At 38.9% G+C, this 22,853-nt stretch overlaps 1 protein-coding gene across 8 annotated transcripts in view; it reads left to right on the top strand.

The window, feature by feature from the left end:
* Positions 1 to 22,853, top strand: part of LOC124605849 (sodium/hydrogen exchanger 7) — a 166,174-nt gene that overhangs the window by 12,023 nt on the left and 131,298 nt on the right. For all 8 annotated transcript variants that reach the window (XR_006978686.1, XM_047137786.1, XM_047137812.1 and 5 more), the window contains exons 2-9: positions 7,932 to 8,152; positions 9,726 to 9,803; positions 14,716 to 14,792; positions 14,911 to 15,120; positions 15,232 to 15,376; positions 18,206 to 18,311; positions 19,376 to 19,578; positions 19,884 to 19,995. Coding sequence is in view for 7 of the 8 variants with exons in the window: in XM_047137786.1 (XP_046993742.1) it covers positions 7,932 to 8,152; positions 9,726 to 9,803; positions 14,716 to 14,792; positions 14,911 to 15,120; positions 15,232 to 15,376; positions 18,206 to 18,311; positions 19,376 to 19,578; positions 19,884 to 19,995 (1,152 nt within the window). In the remaining variant the exon portion in view is untranslated. The remainder of the gene's footprint in view (positions 1 to 7,931; positions 8,153 to 9,725; positions 9,804 to 14,715; positions 14,793 to 14,910; positions 15,121 to 15,231; positions 15,377 to 18,205; positions 18,312 to 19,375; positions 19,579 to 19,883; positions 19,996 to 22,853) is intronic.

Below are 22,853 nucleotides of genomic sequence, written 5' to 3'. Positions count from 1 at the left end.
GCTGAAGATAAGGTGGGTAGATCATGCAACTAATGAGGAGGTATTGAGTAGGATTGGGGAGAAGAGAAGTTTGTGGCACAACTTGACTAGAAGAAGGGATCGGTTGGTAGGACATGTTTTGAGGCATGAAGGGATCACAAATTTAGCATTGAGGGCACCGTGGAGGGTAAAAATCGTAGAGGGAGACCAAGAGATGAATACACTAAGCAGATTCAGAAGGATGTAGGTTGCAGTAGGTACTGGGAGATGAAGAAGCTTGCACAGGATAGAGTAGCATGGAGACCTGCATCAAACCAGTCTCAGGACTGAAGACCACAACAACAACAACATATTATAAATTCTGTGAGTTTCGGTTTTAACTAACAATATCACTGTGAGCTACCAATACTTCAGCACGATAAAATGTAGTAATATTAATAGCATCATCAGAATTTTGTATAAATTACATAAATTTCAGTTTGAATTAACATAAAAATATATCTGTCGTCTTTGGCCTCAGAAGTTACATGGTGATCAGTAGCAATGTATGGTAACAAGTGTAACATGTCCTTTTTCTTCAGATTACTGACTGTTTGTATTTCCTATTTTATACTTTCGAGCTGGACTGATGTCCCTTCTTTCCTGTTTGTATATCCGAGATGAAAAACTCCATATCAGCATTCACAGTTGTCTTGTAATGTACCATTGTAGGTTCAAATCCTTTATGCTGCAACCACTGAATTTGTAGCCAAGAGACTGGACACTTTAATTCACTAGTTTTGTACATCAAGACATCTGTCATCAGAAATTTGAAAAGTTCTCAGGAAATATTCTTACAGACTTTAACTGAGTAATTCTGAACATGTAAATATTATTTGTTAATACAAGTCTTTGGAGGACGATATCCTTTTTGTGGTTCTCTTGCTGCAGGAGATTCTGTCTGAGTCCACATAGGTAGGCATTTTGAGAGTTAGAAGACATCATTTTTCAATAGCTATAAAAAATTCCATTCTTTTCTTCTTCACTTATTTTTGAAGCAAATTGTAGTCTACTGTAGTGATAATCTTTACAAAATATTTTAACAGGAACTGTTTTACATTTTCTGGTACTGTATCCTTTACATAGATTCCTTTTCAGTTTCATCTCCTGTCTTCCTTTTGTCTCTGTCATTTTCTTCCATATGATTTCTGTTGCTCATCTTCTTCATTAGACTCACTTTCAGATGTATTGCATCCTGAAGCAGAATCCAATATTTCTCCCTCTTCATTCATGATTACTCTAACTCTTTCTACATTATTCATATTACTATGAACATAAGCTCAAGCATCAATAACAACTGCCAGTTAATCATGCTAACAGCTTAGACAACAATAAAACAATATAATCTTGTCTGAAAACAGTCTAGTCACTGTTATCACACAAAACTCACCAGAAAGCAGTTTAGACAGTGTTATAATACAAAAATTGCCTCAAACTAGTTTTGAAGATGATAAAACAAACTTTTCTGTGTGGTGGTGATGGTGGTGATAAAGAAAGGAAAGCTTCCCAGTGGTGGAACAGAAAATCTTATTTTGTTTTATGGTACTGTGGTGCAAGCCAGACTGCTTCGCTTTGCTACAACTTCTATTGTACAAACCATTTCCCAATAGAACTTGGGGTGCCAGCTGTGATGCTATTGTGCATACAAAGACATGCTTCACTGTGCCCTACAAAAGAGTGCAGCATATACTACATAACATAGTATTTAACTCATTTTTGTCAGAATCTGACTGACACCATTATGCCATAAATTCCTTCATATATACTCACTCCAGCTGGGGGTATAACGAGATAGGTTTCTGTCATGTATTCGGCTTTGGGAATGCGGCTTGGTGCCATAGCATGTAACAGTCTCATCCGCTGTTAATCGGAGAACTCTGTGTTACAGAACGTACATCAGCATTATTGCCACATCCGGTTGCAGGCATTATTGCCCAATTGTAAATTATTTCGTCTTTTATTTTTAAAAGACAGATCAGAATTTCAAAGTATTGTGGTAAATATAATTAAATACACATTCATAAACATTATAAACTAAATAAAAATAATGATCAAAGTCATTTTGATAAAGATTAAAAATAAAAATAAAAATTAAAGCCCTTGATAAGATTTGGAACCACAGCCTTCTGCACTACTTCACAGAACTGCTCTAACAAAATACTACTTTCTTAAGTGCCACGTAAAATTCCGGATGTAACGGTATAGATGGTTTCAAAAAGTTGATCTCATCACTGGAGACCTCTCCTTTTCAGAAAAAATCTGATGTGGCACTGGGAATTGAACCTGGATACTTGGCTACAGAGGCAGCCAGATGGAGAAAGGCAAACACATTTATAGCATGTGTTGGCTGGAACATACTGTTTGAAAGTTTTTGGGATAAAATCTTGGCAGAAGGTTAACTACAAGTGTGCAAAAATTACACTGCAGTCACAAGAAATGAAAGACGTGAAATGGAGACAGTAATTGAGCAGGGAGTGAGACAGGGTTGTAGCATATCCTCCTATTATTCAATCTGTACAGACATCAGGCAGTAAGATTAAGGAAGAATTTGGAAATGGAATTAGTGTTCATGGGGAAGAAATAAAAATTTTAAACTTGCTTATACTGTAATTCTGTCAGAGGTGGCAAAGTTATGGGAAGGTCGACTGAATGGAATGGAAGTGTCTTGATGAGGCTATAAGATGAACAACAAGAAAAGTAAAATAAATGTAATGTAGTTACATAAATTCTAAGGGAATCAAATAAAAAAGACACTAAAAGTAGTATGAATTATTTGGGCAGAGTGTTAAGTGACTATAGGCAATGTAAAGGAGATACAAAGATACAAAATGCTGTGTGTGTGTGTGTGTGTGTGTGTGTGTGTGTGTGTGTGTGTGTGTTCTAGCCCATGATAGGATTTCTTCTTAAAACTGGCAAGTGTTCATTCTCTTTTTTCTGCGCCTGTCCTCAACTCTGTGCTACTTCTATTAATTTAAAGCAGAGTGCTGTTGTTTAGCTATCAAGAGGGTGATGGATGAAGCCTTCGACTAGCATAGCAGAATATTATTGAACAGCCTCCCACTAAACCAAAAGAAACTCTTTTCATGTGGAAAGGCTGTTAGTATTAGCAGAGTTAAGTGTTCAAAGAGACATGAGCTGAAACTGAGTGTAGCAAAGGAAAAACAGAACTGCCAAACTCTGTTTTCAAATGTTTGTTTATAAAGGAACATCCAGGAGTACTGCCCAGTTTAATTCCTGTGCCATTGCAAAGATGAGTGTTAGAGGTATTAGTGTCAGCAGTGTTGAGAATCAGCTGAAATTGCTAAAACTGAAGAAAGCTCCAGTAGAACCTACAGTGGAATCCATGCCAGATCCCAAGTTAGCCACTGAGTTAGCTCCTCTTTCAGTAGTAGTTTTAACTATGTCCAGTAATTACAAGAAAGCACAAGTCACACTCATCTACAATAATGGTAGCAGAAGTGACCTACAAAACTGCTGTCCAATATCCTTGGCTTCCATTGCATGTAGAATTTTAGAACACATACTGAGCTCAAATAACAGGCAACATATGGCTGTGTTCTGTATGCTAGAACAATTTAAATAGCTTTTGAAGACCTCTGTAAAGCATACTCCAGTGATAATTTAGAGACACAAGAATAATTATGAAATTATACAGTAAAAAGACGGAAATAATAAAGAAAAGTAACAAAGAACAAGTTCTAGAATTATTAATGGCATTCAATTCATCAGTGCAAGAAATACTGTACCAAAACAAATAGAGAAACAATACAGGCATTTATGTCTGCGGATGGGGTCCCAGATCAAGAAAATTCAAAGACACTTAGGATTTATTGATCCAATAGTTATAGGTGAATATAAGATTAAAATTAACACAAAACAGCCATAAACAATAAAATTTGAGAAAACGAAGTAACAATTTAGATTTAGAGAAGCTAAGATATGCAAAAGTGGGGCAGAATGGTTTGATGCTTTTTATGGCTGTGAAATGTGGACAGTGGACAAAATTGAAGAGACATCTCTTGAACAATTTGATGTATGATGCTGGAGACCACTGTTGTGCATAAAATGAATGGAAATAGCCACCAACCAGGAAATCGTTGAAAGAACTCGTGAAGAGAAAAAATCATCAAAAAATGAAAAAGACTAGACATCTGAATCATTTTCATAATACACTAGTGGACATACTTAGTTAAAGCTTCACACAGCAGTATACCAACTTGTTTCCATTTTTCATTGTTGAATTCATTATACTTTAGTTAGAGCATACATTATCTATTTACAGCACTTTTAATTTAAAAAAAAAATATTTTGGCAGCATGTCTGGAATAGTATCTTGGAATTAAGATGGTTGTCCTCCTATGCAGCACCCTACTTGAATTCTCTTGGGTGGCAGTTCATTTTTTTTTTTTTCTTTTCTTCTTCTTCTTCTTCTTCTTCTTTTTTAAATAGTGTGAATATTGTTATGTTCTAACTGTTCTTCTGAAAAGTTCTGTATTGGTTGAGAATAATCATGTATATAGTGGAACATCTGAGAAAATTTCCTGCAGTCGTGATTATGCCATTTAGTAGCTTTCAGGATGTCAATCATTCTTGTCAACATACCTTATGTGCAAGAGAAAAAAAATTGTTTTTGTAACATTCACCTGAATTCTTCATGAAATGTACTGGCGAGAATAATGTTTATCTTCCTTTTCCATTTAATGAACATTTGATTGCAACAGTTGTTCTGTTACATGCAACCTTGCCATCCTCATAGTTGTGGGAACCACTGTCATGTTACTTAGCATCATTCCAAAATAATGTACACATCAAGGACATGTCATGTGGAGTACTAGTTGTCCAAGTGTAAGCAGTCACTTACGGATCAAATCAGACAAGGATAATGGTGTTGGGACGGTGCTGATCTACTGGAAAATACATCAGTGATGACATGGAAATTAAAACTAACTTTTTAATACCATGAATAATAATATGGAAATCAGCATTGGGTAAATGAGAAATGTGCTACATCATGCTCCCAGTGACTGAACAGCTAAGACGCAGGCTTCAGATTTGGAAGGTTCATGCTCTGTTTGGCCATTCTAATTAAGTTTCTCCAAATCATTTCAGGGAAACGCCAGGATGATACCAAGACTAACCACACGTCCTGTCTCCTGTAAACATTTCTTTATATGAGGGTTGGAACTTAAACAGTGGCAACTATTTATTCACAACCGATACAAAAGAGTTACATGTTCGCTCGTGTTACTGTCCTTCAAAGTACTCACAAGCGTTGTGTAGAACCCATTGCCAGCGATGTAGAAGGCATAGTATACTGTTAGAATTGCCTGTTCTGTTGATGGTGCGAATGGAGCGGTGTAGAGTTATGGTGATTCTCGTGTACGACTGTGATGGTGTTATCCCAACGCATTATGTTCCTCCATGGCAGACCATCAGTGCACAGTATTAATGTTCGTTTTTGGAGCATCACCTGCAACCAGCTTTGGGAAAGAAGCAGCGACACTTTCTGCGCAACACATCCATCATTTTGCAGGACAATGCACAGGCACATACAGCGCAAACTGTGGCTGCTCTGTTCGGTCAATGGGACTGGAAAGTACTGCACCATCAACACACGCCCCGGACTTAAGTCCTTGTGACATTGATTTGATTCCGAAGATGAAGGAACCACTTCATAGCATTCGCTTCAGAACTGTCCCAGAGATTCAACAGGCAGTAGGCCGCTCCATTCGCACCATCAATAGAACAGGCTCTGTTAACGGTATACTGCGCCTTTCACATCGCTGGCAACGGGTTTTACACAAAACTGCCGACTACTTTGAAGGACAGTAACAGGTGCAAACATGTAACTCTTTTTGCATTGGTTGTGAATAACTGGTTGCCACTATTTAAGTTCCAGCCCTCATATATGTATATACTGGGTGGTTATAATTAAACTTTCCCTGTTTAACACATTATAAAATGGAAACTAATCGCATATCAGTACCAAACTTGGTAGCATTATTGCCCAGAGTATGGGGTGCATGATTTCCATGCATCACAGTGCTACCGTCCAGTTCCAACTATGGCCACCTGGTGCTGTCATCGTGATATATAGTGTCTCACTCCTGACCAGTCACAGTGCACATGACGTGTCAACATGAGCATGGACAAAAGGAGCAGGGCATTATTGGTGAAGCACTATTATCAAAACAATAATGCTGCAGCTGCACTGCGAGATTTTCACTGGCTGAAAGGATTACTGAAGGGTCCTCTTTCTGTAACTGCTGTGTGGAGCATGATGAAATAGTTCGAATCGACTGGAGAACTGGGCTTTGCTCCAGGAAGAGGCCGACAACAGGTTGCACCACAGGTGGTTGATGAAATCGCTGTTGCTGTGGCAGACAACACAGTGTACAATTCCTGATCATCAGGCAGTGCGCATGTTGTGTCATGACACTTGAACATCCCTTGGTCCACAGTACGGAACATGTTTCATCCATTTTCAAATGGTATCAGTACAAATCTGTATCGTAAAGAAGCTTCCACCACAGGACACATGGCTGTCCACTTTCTTGCAAGGATTGAAGTTGACAAGGGACCATCTTATAGACAGACTAAGCTCATTTTTCTCTGACAAGTGAGGTGAATGCTCAGAATTGCCAAGTGTGGGGATCTTCACTTCCAGTCACTGTGCATGAAGTTCCTCTGTATGTTGAACGTATCACCAGGTGGTGTGGCTTCATGGCTATGTTCATCATTGGCTCATTCTCTTTTGAACAGGTTAGTGCTCAAGGACCAAAGAAATGCAATGTGACTGGCCAGTGTTTCTGCAATACGCTTCGCCAGCATGTCATACCTGCCCTACAGGAGGGAGACACATTGAACTCAACAGTTGTCAAGCACAATGGGGTCCGCCGCACATCACTCATGAAGTTCACCTAGTTCTCTGAAACACATTTGGAAACGATCGAATTATCAGTCGATCATTTCCAAGTGCTTCGCAGGCATGATCACCTGATCTCACTCCATGATTTCTGGTTGTGGGTCTACCTGAAGAGAGGGTTTACGAGGGGAACATTCACACATGTGCTGGTCAGAAGTGCAGAATATCATAAGAGGTTGCCTGCATACCTACAGACATGCTTCATTCTGCCCTGCAGAATGCAGTCCTGCACTTTAAGACTCTTCTGGACACTGATGTGCATTAAGTTGTGCAATTTATGTACAGTAATATTATTTCCAGAAGATCTGTAGATGACAGCTGGACTCTGTCAGAGCCACTCATGGAGGAAATAAAAATACTAAAACATAGATTTCGGCTGACAAGTATTCTTGTTTTCCAAATATCAAAACACTCCAGCAACATGTGCAATTTATATAAATTACTGTGTCGAAAACATACCTGACCGGTTAGCCGTGCAGTCTTATTTACTACTTTCCGGGCAGGAAGGCATGCCAATCCCCGGCACAAATCTGCTTGGCGGGTTAGTGTCGAGGTCTGGTGTGCCAGCCAGTCTGTGGATGGTTTTAAAGGCAAATTTTCCATCTGCCATGGCGAATGCAGGCTGGTTCCCCCTATTCCGCCTCAGTTACACTATGTTGGCGATTGCTGCCCAAACACTGTCTCCATGTACGCGTACATTGTAATTACTCTACCATACAAACATTTGGGGTTACACTCATCTGGTGCGAGACATTCCCGGGGGCTCCACTGGGGGCCAAACCGCACAGTAACCCTGGGTTCGGTGAGGGACGGCAGTGGGGTGAGTGGACTGCTGTAGCCTGTTGTTGGGTTGTGAACCACTGCGGGCTATGGCAGGGACGAAGCCTCTCCATAATTTCTAGGTCCCCAGTTCCATACAATAAAATATTGAAAACATAGTGCTGTCTCATACTGATTGGAACTGAAAGCATCCTTTTTTTCTTTCAAGGCCTTATTGTGGGAGCTCTTATACGATATGCTGGAAATGCCAGTTCTGTTGTACACATGACTGTTGTACCTGAGAAAGACAAATATAATCTGTCTTTGCCTCCGGATTCCTTATGGCTACGTTTTCCAAACAAAGGAGGGTCACCAAATGTTCCAAACAAGACGTATGCCTATACATTCAGAGGAGAAATTGATGTTGATGACAGTGAAATTGAACTTAAGGTATGTATCTGCCACTCTACATTTTAGAGAGACTGTTACAGAATATTTCTTTATAATCATTTGGCTACAGAATAGCCAGTATATGTACTATAATTTTGTAGATGTTATGTAAATAAAAATTTTGACAGCAGATTTTCGTACCTTCGATAGTGGAACGTTATCTTGTTGAATATAATCCAGATTGTGATTGTACTTTGATTTCTGGGCGCACACAAACTCATTGCAATACCTACAACCAGTGTGCAGTTAACTCTTATTATTTCCGGAGTAGCTATAATTTATTGCCTCAGGACACTCGAAGGTGGTTAAAATTCCTGTTAAAGTTCCGTTCATATCTGTGCTTGATGACTCAAAGCCATTCTGCCAAGTTGAAGTGTGCTGATAGGAGACAACACATCTTTTAGCTGCAATCTGTACATCAGGATTATTTTTTTTTTTTTTTTTTTTTTTTTTTTTTTTTTTTTTTTTTTTTTTCCCCCCCCCCCCTCTCTCCAAGAAATGAGTATTAGCAGTGAAAATGTACTGCCTTGGTATGAAATAACAAAATTCATCTGTAATAGGATGTAAATCATGAGGAACATCAAATTTGATGTTCATGTCATAAGTGCTATTTGGAATTGTCTTCTGCTGGTAGCAGTCAGCTGCTGCTTTAACTGTCTAGTCCCAACAGTGTAGAGGACTTCCTGTTGGACATTTCCTCTCTCAAACTCCACTTGAGGACTGCTTTCATCCCCCGTAGATTATATCTGCTTGCTATAGGTCATAAGAATGACCAGAGTTAATGATCATCTACAGTGGGATCAGACAAGGAGATGCAAATCAGCAGGTCATGCACACAGAAGTAAACAATAAAAATATTGTGGTGTTTATTAGTTACAGGGAGGAATCAGTTTAAGTTTGAACGCAACTGATGTGTAAGTAATTCACAGCAAAATTTCAATGCTGAATGCACAGACCTTGTCATGCAGAAATATACCAGGACAACAGGAATTATACTGTCCAAAAATCTTCCATAAGGAACATAGAGGAATAGGAAGAAATTATTTTATTTTGTGGCCAAATTAGGTACTACTTTTTGCCAGATTAGTTGCAATTTTTGCCAAATTCGTATTTTTTTGCCACATTCAATGCCGTATTTTGGCCAAACTCATTGCTGTTTCTTTGCCACTTCAGTGTTGTTTATTTTGCCAAATTTGTTGAAGTTTTATTCGCTAAATTCATTATTTTTTGTCAAAGTTGAGGTCATTTTTTGCCTTGCCAGATTCTTTCTTCCTTGTTCTTTTTTTTCCCCACATTCTGTGTTATTTTTTCCATGTGCAGTGCCATTTTTTGTCAGTGTCATGCTGTTCGTTGCCAAATTCAGTGTTTTTTGAAAAATTCAGTTCTGTGCCAAATTTGATGTTATTTTTTCTGCCAGATTTGTTATTTGCTAAATTCCATAGTCAGCTGTGCTACTGCTCCATTAGTAATTACCTAATCGTCCACTTTAGTAATAAAATTTTCTTATCAACTTCAAATCTAGATATTGTTCCTAGTCACTTGAAAAAATAATCCCATGCATTGTCTGTTTCAGGCTACATTTGATCCAGAAATATTTTTCAATATTATATTACCACCAATCATTTTTCATGCTGGTTATAGCTTGAAAAGGGTAAGTTCTGTTTTCTTCGTAACATTACCTCTAAATGGCATTGTAGTCTCTTGTATTGCATAGTGTTTTTTCAAATAGCTTTGCTGTTAAAGAACTGAATTTTAGCTGTGTTTGAAAGCTACACAACAAAGTGAGCAACTTGATATTACTGTTCTCCAGATTTTCTTTGTATTAGGGGGGGGGGGGGGGGTGTATGTTTATTAATAAGTACAGGAGTTAACAGTGCTATATGTATTTTGAGTCTCTTGTATTTTTGAAGTGGAACTTGGATGATATATCCAACACTGTGTCATAAAAAGTACTGAATATTCCAGAGCATTTGTGGGTGAAACCATTCTAATTTTCTGCACAAACTTACATTTTGTGTAACCTTAAAATTGGGAGAAGATTAAGAGGATCCTATGCTGCAGAATGTATAGAGAAAGATTGCTAGAGAAGGAAAAAGGAAAGATCTGCACTGTGATTTATTTCAACAGACGAAGATTAATATAGGCATTAACACACAGATAAACAAATAGTGGTAGTGCAGTTAACAGCCAAAGTCACGTTCTGCAAACGAGTTCCCAGCTGTTCTAACAGCATGGTCACAGTCAGTCCAGCTGAAATCCAACCATGTAAAACAGGAAGTGTGGCAATTGTTTTCAGTATATCCCTTAAATAGATAACGTGATGGAACAGAGTAATGAGTCTTGAAACCATGTGAAGTACTCGGGTCAAAGGTTTGTCTTTTAACAGCATTATGTCACGGGGTCTACTAACCTATTTGACTGTGGTCAGTGATATGCTACCCTTTGGTGACAAACTGTCTGTAGCTGTATGACTATCTCTGACAAGATATCAATACTGCCACCCAAACTGAGGTCCCTCTCCCCTGGCATTGGTATGTAGGATTGGAAGTGACCCAGGTGGTGTCTACTAAGTTGGAAGAGTGGCATGAAGTGGGAGGGATTAGCCATATTGATGTCCTCCTGTTGTGGTGCAATTGGACCTATATTGTAAGTGGCATTTGCTTGCTGGCATACATTGCCATTGCCTGACATGTCCCAGTCCGAGCACAGTCTGTTATAAGATGGCAGTTCTGCTGAGGTTTGCCTGTTGTTAGTTCCCCAGTCACTGATACTAGTGCGGTGTACAGCTGATAAACCAGTGGTTGTAATGCATCTGGTAAACCAGTGCATGTACAAGCTGGGTAAGAACTGGTTGTGACACCTCTGATTGTCATGGCCGCAGTTAGTTCTGCTGTCCCCATTGCAGGCCTTCCATGCTGGTGATGCCGTATATGATGCAACCCTCAATGGCTGCCATCATTGTGGCCACCCAGGGATGTGATTTAATAAAAGTGTCTGATCACTGGGCTTGGAAACACACGGAATGCATTGTTCATGACAGACTCGCTTCTGGGTGCCGCAAGTAGAGCAGCAATTGCATCTGCCAACTCTGTAATGTTTGCACTGAACTCTTCGTGTCATGTGTGGTCCTGTAAGTGCTAAGAAACAATATTAGAAGTGCTGGCTATATGTCGAAATTTGTGAACTCGCCCATAATGTTGTATTAGATTTTTGATGTTGTCGTCGTCATCATCTTCGGTCCAAAGACTGATTTGATGCAGCTCTCCATGCTGCTCTATCCTGTGCAGGCTTCTTCCTCTCTGGGTAACTGCTGCAACCTACATCCTTCTGAACCTGCTTACTGTATTCATCTCTTGGTCTCCCTCAACAATTTTACACCCCCCCCCCCCCCCCCCCCCCCCACCCACCCACCCACCCAAGCCCTTGGCATCTCAGAATGTGTGCTACCAAATGATCCATTCTTGTAGTCAGGTTGTCCCACAAATTTCTTTGCTCCCCATTTCCAGTGGGTATTTCTTCATTAGTTATGTTATAGACTCATCTAATCTTCAGCATTCTTCTATTGCACCACATTTCAAAAGCTTCTATTCTCTTCGTATCTAAACTGCTTAATGTCCAAGTTTCACTTCCATATATGGCTACCACTTCATACAAATACTTTCAGAAAAGACTTCCTCCTGACACTTAAGTTTTTACTCGGTATTGATAAATTTCTCTTCTTCAGAAATGATTCTCTTGCCATTGCCAGTCTACATTTTATGTCCACTCTGCCTCAGCCATCATCAGTTATTTTGCTGCTCAAATAGCAAAACTCATCTACTACTTTAAGTGTCTCATATCCTAATTTAATGCCCTCAGTATCACCTGATTTAATTTAGCTGCATTTTGTTGTCCTCATTTTGCTGTTGTTGATGTTCATCTTATGTCCTCCTTTCAAGACTCTGTCCATTCTGTTCAGCTACTCTTCCAACTTCTTTGCTGTCTCTGACAGAATTACAATGTCACCGACATTTATTTCTGTGTCCTTTACTGCTTGCTCAATGTACAGATAGAATAACATTGAGGATAGGCTACAACCCTGCCTCACCGCCTTTTCAGTCACTGCTTCCCTTTCGTGTCCCTCAACTCTTACAACTGCCATCTGGTTTCTGTACATGTTGTAAACAGCTTTTTTATCTCTGTATTTTACCTCTGCCACCCTCGTAAGTTCAAAGAGAGCATCCAGCAAACATGATCAAAAGTTCTGTTCAGGTATACAAATGCTATAAACATAGGTTTGCCTTTCCTTAACCTATGTTCCATGAGAAGTCGTGAGGTCAGGTTTGCCTCGCGTGTTCTTACATTTCTCTGGACTCCAAATTGATCTTCCCCGGGGAATGGCTTCCTCCAGTTTTTCCATTCTCCTGTACAGAATTCGTGTTAGTATTTTGCAGCCATGACTTATTAGACTGATTATTTGATAATTGTCACACTTTTCAGCACGTACGGTCTTTGTAATTGGAGTTGTTATATTCTTCTTGAAGTCTGAGGGTATTTTGCCTGTCCCCTACCTCTTGCTTACCAGATAGAAGAGTTTTGTCATGGCTGGCTCCCCCAAAGCTATCAGTAGCTCTAACAGAATGTTGTTTACTCCCGGGACCTTATTTTGACGGAGGTCTTTCAGTAGTCTCTCAAATTCTTCACGTAGTATTATATCTCCCATCTCATCTTCATACTCATCCTCTTCCATTTTCATAATATTGCCCTGAAGCACATCTCCTTTGTACAGAGCCTCTATATATTCATTTCAGTTTTCCTATCTTTGCTTAGGTCTGGCTTTCCATGTGACCTCTTGATATTCATACAGGTGATTCTCTTTTTTCCAAAGGTCTCTCTAATTTTCCTGTAGGGGGTGTCAATCTTTTCCCTAATGATATATGTTTCAAAATCCTTCTTTTTAGGCATTTTTATTCCCATTTGTCTGCTTCATTTATTGCATTTTTATATTTCCCCCTTTCATTAGTTAAATTCAGTGTGTGTTATGTTGCCCTAGGATTTCTTCTAGCCCTCATCTCTTTACGTACTTGATCCTCTGCTGCCTTCACTATTTCATCTCTCAAAGCTACCCATTCCTCTTGTACTATATTTTTTCCCATGCTCTTGTCAGTTGTTGCCTAATGCTTCCTCTGAAACTCTCAACCTCTGGTTCTTTCAGTTTATCCAGATCCCATCTCCTTAAGTTCCTATCTTATCGTAATTTCTTCAGTTTTTATCTTCAGTGCATAACCAATACATTATGGCCAGAGTCCACATCTGCCACTGGAAATATCTTACAGCGTAAAATCTGATTCCGAAATCTCTGCCGTACCATTACATAATCAATCTGAAACCTTCCAGTGTCTTCAGGTCTCTTCCACATACACAGCATTCTTTCATGATTCTTAACCCATGTGTTAGCAAAGATTAAATTATGCTCTGTGCAAAATTCTACCAGACGAGTTCCTCTTTCATTCCTTTCCCCTAGTCCATATTCATGTACTATTTTTCCTTCTCTTCCTTTTTCTACTATCGAATTCCAGCCCCCACCACAATTAAATTTTTGTGTCCCGTAACTGTCTGAATAATTTGTTGTGTCTGATCATATATGTCTTCAGTCTCTTCATCTGTGGAGCTAATTGGCATATAAACTTGCACTACTGTGGTGGGTGTGGGCTTCATGTCTATTTTTGCTGCAGTAATGCATTCAATGTGCTATTCATAGTAGTTTATCTGTGTTCCTATTTCCTTATTCATTCGTAAACCTACTCTTGCATTACCCCTATTTGATTTTGTATTTATAACTCTGTATTCACCTGGACAGAAGTCCTGTTTCTCCTGCAACCAAACTTCAGTAACTCCCATTCCCCTTTTTACATTTTCTAGGCTAACTACCCGATTAAAAGAACTGACATTCCACACTCCGATCCATAGAACACCAGTTCTGTTTCTCAGGGTTAACGGTATCCTCCTTACGGGTGCAGCTACAGTACGGTTATCTGTATCGCTGAGGCACATAAGCCTCCACACCAGCGCTGCAGCAAGGTCCATGGTTCATGTGAGTGGGGTTGTTTATGAGAGCTGATAATTACTCAAAAGCCAGTGGCAGTATATTAGATGGTACCAGTATTGTGGGAGATATCTGCTGAAAATAAACACTGGCCACACTTTATATAGTGCTATTAGGAACAATAGCACCTTAAAATTCTAGGAAAATCTTGAAGTTCAGTAATAATAAGTCAGTTTCTGTTGTTGCAGGACGTAAAATAACAGGATTGAGTAACTATATGCTGGTTTCAAATATTTGTGTGTCATTTAAGGTAAATATTGGATGATTAAAACTAGCATAAAGATATTGTGCTACAAATTTCAGCTGTAACCTTTGTGACTAAACTTCATACGTGATTCTGTAATGTTCTAGTGATTCCTCCAAGTCTTACGAACACATACAATTTCCTTATACTTACAACTACTATGAATAATCAGTTTTATTCATTCTGCTTTACATCACTGACATCACTGACATGATACTTTTATTTATTAACCAGAAATACTTCTTTCGGAACCTTGGGGCTATTTTGACTTACGCACTGATTGGCACAACACTGTCGTCGTTTGCTGTGGGGTAAGAATGTTTCTCAGCCTTTCTTGTGCCTAAAAAATTAGAATTTTATGTAAATTAGAATTACTTTTGGCTGTTATACAAAGCAATATGTGAATATAGTGTTCTCAAACTGTTACAGTGCTTTGATGTATGGTTTCATCCAGTTGCGGCCCTATCTGAAGTCAAGTTTCACGTTTTTGGATACTTTATACTTTGGTGCCCTCATTTCTCCAACAGATCCTTTGACAATATTAGCCATTTTCAATGACCTTCATGTTGATGTCAATTTGTATGCACTTGTTTTTGGTGAAAGTGTCCTAAATGATGCAGTTGCTATTGTTTTAAGCGGGTGAGTTTATACTGGATAACTGAGTAGAATGTTGCTATAAAGTTGCGTTCAGCATGACATCAATTCAAGTTTCTATAATTGTGACAAAATAACAATTTATTTTGTTTCCAGAGCTATACAAAATTATGGAGAAAGGTACCAATCAGGATCAGGAGGTTTTGAAACTGATGCATTCTTTAGAGCATTGGGGGATTTCTTCGTGATTTTCAGTTTATCTCTCCTGATTGGAACTGTCATGGGATGCATTACAGCCTTGATATCCTTTTAGTGTATGATTTATAAATTTATAACTTGTCAGTTATTTATACTTGGTTAAAGTTATTATGTTACTCTAATTACATGTCAACTCCATATTGTAAGTGGCATAATTCTTTTTTGGCTTATACTACTGTTTATCATTCACTTTCTCTTTCATAAAAAGAAGTGATTTGATGAAACAAGACATTGTCTGTGAAGTACTCAATCTGACACTCACTTAAAAAATCACAAAAATTGGTAAAAAGTTTGACCTGTTTCAACTGCCAGTCACTTAATATCAGAAATGAAAAAGAATTGCGGAGACAGAATTCTGCTAGACAATGTATATACATTAGAGAAAACATACCAGTTTAGTTTGCTAAAGAGCAACGTTTCACAGCAATGGTCACAAAATACAAATTGTCTTCTGTGCTTCTGCATCACACTTACAACAACAGAATGAAATTATTTGCTGATGGCACTATTCAAGCCCCACTTACATCAGTTAATAAAACCAGATAAATATAACATTCACATGCATATGAAATTACATTAGGACTCATTATCTAAGTCACATATAATTCACATTGTAAAATCCGAAAGATTTTGGTTTTAACTCGAGAATTGTGTGGCTGGTAAAAATCATATCACAGAAAAAGTCGTGATGCTATTCATAATGCATTTTTGGAACAGAACAGGTTTAATATGTAAAAGTATAAAATATGCAAAAGGAACTGTAGAAGGCAACATATAAAACTAAAGGCAAGATAAGTAGGCTTACTGGTGTACAAAGCTCTCAATTTTCATGTGGACCATTGTTTACTTGTTATTGAGTCCAGTCAATATCTTGCCACAACAGTGCATGGACAACCTACAAGGAAGTCACCTGCCGTATCTACCAATCACAAGAACAGTCTAGCAGGAAATGGCTAACGTGGCTGTCTACATCCTGCAGACTACATATTTTCACACCACACACTTTGCTGAGAAAAACTCTTCAAAGCTGTCAAAGTAAAATTTTCTCACTTTGTTCATTAAGGGGACATTGTATGTCCTATGCTGCCTATGTTAAATTATAGAATTTTGTAACCCATTATCGTGGAAACTTTTTAAGACACCTACTTACAATTTTCCATAATTATTGAACGCACCTTTCTAGATACACTGAACTAGAATTATTGCTGAAATTGTATTGTTTGGCATGTTATCTTTTTTAACACTCAATTTTTTTACAGAATTTTGTAAATAAATGAACATAAAAACACAACAACTCAGGATATTTTAATTATTCTAGTTCATGTGTTGAATCTCACACTGTGTGTGCTGTGAAAATTTCATGTCTTTACCATCAGTACTTTTTTTAGAAAACAGATCATTTATTGCAAAAAATTTAGTTCAGAGATATTGAAGTTTAAAACTTTTTTTATTACAAATTTTTATACAGACTTACATTTCTGCATCTTTCGTGCACTAGAATTGCCCTGGCCCATAGTCTTTGTCTGTGTAATGAAACACCCATGTTTCATCTCCCATGATGATAGTCCAACAACTTCTCCTTGTTACCTCCCCCCTCACATTGTGGAAGAAACTTGCGAACACAGTCAAGGCTTTGCTCCTTCTGTCTATCAGTCAGCATCCAGGGAACCCAGTGAGCTCATACCTTGTGATAACCCAACATTTCTGTTAAAGTTCTTTCAGTTGTGCCATGGGAAGCTTCAGGAATGCGTTTAACAAGTTCACGGACTGTGACCCTCCGATCTTTGAGCAGCTCACTGTTGATCTTCTGGACAATCGCATCCGAAACAGGCAGTCTTCCACTCTATTCTTCATCAAGAACTTCCGTGCGACCCTCAGCAAAAGCTCTGCACCATTTGCGGATGTGCTGAACAGACTTGCACTCTTCACCATAAACCTCAGTCAATTGCTGATGAATCTTCACGGGCAGTAATTTCCTTGTGTGGAGAAACCGGATTACCGCCCGAACCTCGCACTTAGCGGGAGTGGCGATCAACACTTCCATCTCTTGCAGCTTCTGAGCCATCACTGAGCGACATAGTGAATCGTAGACGGGCGGGCTCGAGAGTGGGGGAACCACTGCGCACGTCACTGTTGTCGGATTTAGCCTAGCACCTTCCCTTAAGGCTGTAGCTTATTGGGAACCTTGCTTTTAGTACAACCCTCATATCTTTTCCTTGTTTTGTGAAGTAGTCTTCCTTTAGATGCAGTATTTAAAATTTCCGTACTATGTGCTTGTTCTGCAGATGTATGCTCTTCGTATCTCATATCAGATGCATGTCCAGTCTGTCATATGTAGTACCTGTCACAAACATTACAGTTAATTTTTACACATGTGAATTCAGAACTTCATTGCATTTCTGACCAATATATTATGGTGTAGCCACATTCTTACATTATTATTGGTTTGAAAACCAGTTGCATTGTTACATTTTCTGAGGCAGTTTTCAATTTTGGTTAAACATTTACTGTTTTTATTGTTAATTTTAAGTTTCTGTGCTTGGATTTTTCTGCTTATTGCCCTTTAATCTTGTTGTAGATATCTGTAATATACCTATTTTCCAGAACTGAATATGTAAGGGTGAGTTCTGTGGAAGGCAAAGGTCTATACTGTAGTCCCAGTCCAGCATACACTCTTATTCCGACAGGAAAATTTATTATAGCATGTACTTCACTGCAGAGTGACAGATTCATCCTAGATGCATTGTCTGTTATGAAATCATGATATTTCTTTTTTTCATTGCCAATAAGTTTTTTTTGTAACTTGAATATTCAGTTTTAATAGAATCTGAACAATTGTATAAAGTTATAACATTTTCCTTAATTGGTTTACATGACCAAGTTCACGAGGGTGAGGGATTTTCCTCTCCTGGAATCAGCTTTGTTTGTGCTGATGTCATACAGCACGTTTCTTATCGCAGAGGCATCTGACCTCACAGGTATGTTTCTGTATTAAATTGAGTTAAATAAGGTAAGTGTCACATTTGGATAAAATAAAAGCATTTATGGAGACCTATATTGTGTTTAATCGGTACTGGTCTTTCTTCAGTCAGTCAGGGGAACTTGTACAGGAAACTGCAACTAAGTGACATAAAACTGAGGAGAAAAAGAGGAAAGTGCTACATAGTGTGATTGGAAAGTCACACACGTGAGAATAGATGACCAGGGCAAGATATTACCGCCTGTATTAATGGCGGAAAATAAAGGTGTCAGTGGAAGGGGTATAGGTCATATGACATATGCAGTATTGTGCAGTTTGTTGTTTGGTAAACACGTCGTTTTCACAATAGTGGCAAGTTTTCATTGTTATACAGCATTTTGCCAGTCGTTCATGTGTTACATGTTGTAGACATGTTCCGTGGAAAATATTATGTAGTGGTGAACAGTCCAACAATAAGGAGATTCCTTTGTATTCCGAGGATGTGGAGGCACTAAATTGACATGAGGAATGTGGTGCTGTATTCACCTTCAAAAGGTTGGAGAATATATGTCCCGTCTCATACTTCATTTGGTAGTGCTCACAAAGCAGTGCAGAAGTTAGTGCAGTGCAGTTTCTAGTATGCAGGGATTAAGGTGCCAGATAAAGAAAGAGGTCTAGTGTACTGTACATGGTTTTGGTCATTTGTTACATCCGTGAAATCACAGAGCTGGATTGTGTTTCATTCACTTCACCGGATACATGAACAGTCAAAAATCAAGGATTTGATCTATAGAAAGAAGCCACACACTCTGGCAAAACTAAAGATTAACACAAGGGAGATTAATAACATTACTGTCAGTGTGTTCCTCAGATTGTTTTTAGACCTGGTAAAAAGAGTCCTTGAAAAGTAGAGTTCTTGACTGGTCAGCCATTTTGAGCATATCTTATGAACAATGGATGTGAGATATATAATTGAACTGAAAACAAAATTCATTCTCTAATTGTATGAAATGTCTCTTTGTCTCAGTTGTATGTCAAAATAATCATTTATTACTGTCTGTAGGAGGAATGTTACTGTTTCAGGTATTGTGGCTGTCCTGTTTTGTGGAATCTGTCAAGCACATTATACCTACAACAATTTGTCCGTAGACTCTCGAACAAGGACAAAGAAGTTGTTTGAACTGCTCAACTTTCTTGCTGAAAATTTTATATTTGTATACATAGGTGTTTCTATGTTCACATTCCCAAAACACCATTTTGATCCTGGATTCATCATTGTGGGATTTGTATCCTTTTTTTTACTGAAAGTATGGTATTTGCATAAATATGAGTTTCTCTTTCATATTATTTGTAAGAACATGCATTACATTGATGAATAATCGTAAGTGATCCAGAGTACATTCACTGAGTGGGAAAGGGACTTTAGTCCACATGGTTTAAGAATAGTAAATAGAAGGGATGTAACAAATTTGGAAAGCTGTTGTTACATGAAGTTTTACTGTGGCTTTCTAACAGCTTTTATTTGTAATAATACTGTTTATTTGTAATAATACTGTTCTGCAGTGACATGTTTTTACTTAACGCGATTCAGTTATGTGCAATGGTGGGTCGTGCAGTAAACATTTATCCTCTATCATTCCTTTTAAATCTAGGCAGGAAACCAAAGATCGCATATAACTTTCAGCATATGTTGTTTTTTGCAGGTAAGTGATATTATTTTCAGTTTTTTTTTCTACTGTATCAACTTTGCATAACTTTATATGTACTGCATTGCAGCCTATGACAGTGCAGGTACAAAAATTTCCCCGTTTAATTCACAAAAATATACAATTTCTGGTAGGGTTATCTCAATTTGCTCATACAATATATTGAAATTGCATGCATGATTTTCCCTGTGTGTGTGTGTGTGTGTGTGTGTGTGTGTGTGTGTGTGTGTGTTTTATTTTGGGAGGGGGTTAGAGAGGGGAGTGGAGGAGAATGGAGGCCATCAAGTACCTGCATGGTTGTAGCACGAAACTGACCTTGCAGGTATCACGCTGTTGACTGAGCTGTCGACTGACCAAAAATGCGTAGCAATTTGTTTGTCATATCTGGAAAGAGGGGCCCCAGGCAATGTTTACCTGTGCCAGGTTTTATGGACTGTGTGGACCAAGATAACAGACAGTGAAGAGACCCAAGCTGGAAGAGACCCAAGCTGATGACCATACAGTCCCAGCAGTCTTGTCTCATTGACAAGACCAATACAGTGAAATTAGAGCCAGTCCAAGGCATTTACTCCCTTGTCTATGCCATAGGAGCAAAATTGATATAAGAAATAGGTGACGTGCAGCACAACACTTGGTCTGCTCCGGAACAGATGACGAATCTTTCCAGAATACAAAACAACTGGTTTTGCTTTTTTGCCGCTTTACATGTTCCTCTATTTTTCTATATAGTTTCCATATTTGTTTAAACATTTATGATAATGTTCTACAAGCTTTAGTTCCCTTAAGTCATGGATGGGTGCTGCATGTGAGGATAACCAGTTTTAAGTGTTTCTTATGTTGCAAACACTTGCCACATCTTGTCCTGTATGACAATTTTCTCTAAAAATTGATCACCTTCCTTATGATACTGATCCAAAATATCAAGATCACAAGCCATGCTTTCCACCTTGTGTTTCTCAGTAAGCAGTCTGGGACCCAACATGTGCACAATTTCTGAAATTGCAATTTTTCAGAGATAATTTTATGCAAAGTTGTTCTGTCCACATTTAGAAATTCCAGCACTAAATTTGAAATTATGGATTGCTGGTCTTCACCAATATTTTTGTGCATTGCTTTGACCAAATCGTAAGGATTGGCTGCTGGTCAGACACATGCATGTTCCATATAGTATCAGTGAGCTTCCTGTTCATGTATAGAATGTGGATGGCATGTGATCGATCTGAGTTTGACCAAGGGCAGGGCTTGGCGTGAGCATTTCAGGAATTGCATGACTTCTCGGGGCTTTGAGGAGTGCTGTGGTGAATGTCTTCAGCACATGGAGAAACCAAGGGAAACCGCTTTCATATGTCCTGGGGTTGGGCAACCACCTATCATTATGGATGTCAGATGCCGTAAGCTGAGTAGACAGGTGGCGAACTATGATGGAATTAACAACAGACTTTAATGCTGGGCAGAGTACACGTGTGTCTGAACACACAATTTGCTGAGCACTCTCAATGATGGGACTCTGCAGCCAACAACCCATGCAATGTGCCAATGTTAACACCACAACATTGGCAACTACGACTGAAACGGGCATGTGATGATCAGTTGGTGCAGTGATAGAGCATTGCGTAGTCTGATGAATCCCAATACCCTCTTCATCATGCCAATGGGAGGGCACAAATCCGTCGTCTCCCAGGGGAACAGCTCCTTGACACTTTTACTGCAGGACGGAGACAAGCTGGCAGTGGCTCCTTTGTGCTCAGGAACATACATGTGGGAAAACATGGGTGCAGTGGAGCTTGTACAAGGCACCATGACAGCTAAGGAGTTTCATACATGGTTGCAGACCATGTACACCCCCTTCATGATGACCGCATTGCCCAATGGCAGTGGGAATTTTCAACATGATAAAGCGCCATGTCACAAGGACAGGAGTGTGATGGAGAGGTTCGTGGAACATAGTGGCAAGTTTCAATTGATGTGATGCCTCCCCCCCTCCGCCCCTCCCCATTCACCAGATCTGAACCCAATTGAACACATTTGGCATGTGACAGAATGTGGTGTTGGAGCTTGTCTCCCCCCCCCCCCCCCCCCCCTCTCCCCCCTGGAATTTATGGAAATTAGATGATTTGTGTGCACAGATGTTGTGCCAACTTCCTCCAGCAATCTACCAAGGCCTCATTGTTGGTTCCTCTGCATGATGTGTCGCTGCTGTTATCTATGCCAAAGGTGGACATGTCAGCCATTAGGTAGTTGCTCATAGTGTTCTGGCTGATAAGTGTAGAATCTTCCTGACAGAGGCTGGTATACACCCTTATAAATTTGGTGACTTCAACTCTCAGTTAAGTGTATTGTCCGCAGCTGTAGCCTCAAAGGCCATCTAAATCACCATTCTCTTGCCAGATAAAAGTGCATAACTATCCACTGTCTGGTGTCCTGATATCAGCACAAAATAGGGAACGTAACTATGAGGATGTAAAAGTGAGTAATGGCTGCATAATTTCCAAAAGACTTCTGAAATAAGCAAATTTTGCAATAATAAAATGGAAATAAGGATAACTAGTTTTACGTGATTATGACTAGAAATAAAATTTGTTTGTAATAACTAACAATTATTGATGCTCTGCCATCATATGGTTAAGTAAAGAAATATCAGCTTGAATTCTCCCATCATAGTTAACACTGTATATTTTGTTTAAAAAGTGGTTTTTAGTGTTACTTTTGCAAGTACGTGTAAAAGTGGTTCAACCCTGGACAATAACGGCTACTTTAATTATGTAATGGGTTTCTAATTTATATGTGAACATTGTTTGTGGCATTGTTTCAGTGCACCAGATATAGTACATTTGTTGTTTAATTTATAGAGATTA

Source organism: Schistocerca americana, chromosome 1 (genome assembly GCF_021461395.2).
Source record: "Schistocerca americana isolate TAMUIC-IGC-003095 chromosome 1, iqSchAmer2.1, whole genome shotgun sequence".
NCBI classification, from domain to species: domain Eukaryota; kingdom Metazoa; phylum Arthropoda; class Insecta; order Orthoptera; family Acrididae; genus Schistocerca; species Schistocerca americana.
Note: the sequence above shows the minus strand (reverse complement) of the source record. Positions and strands in the feature narration are given on the sequence as shown.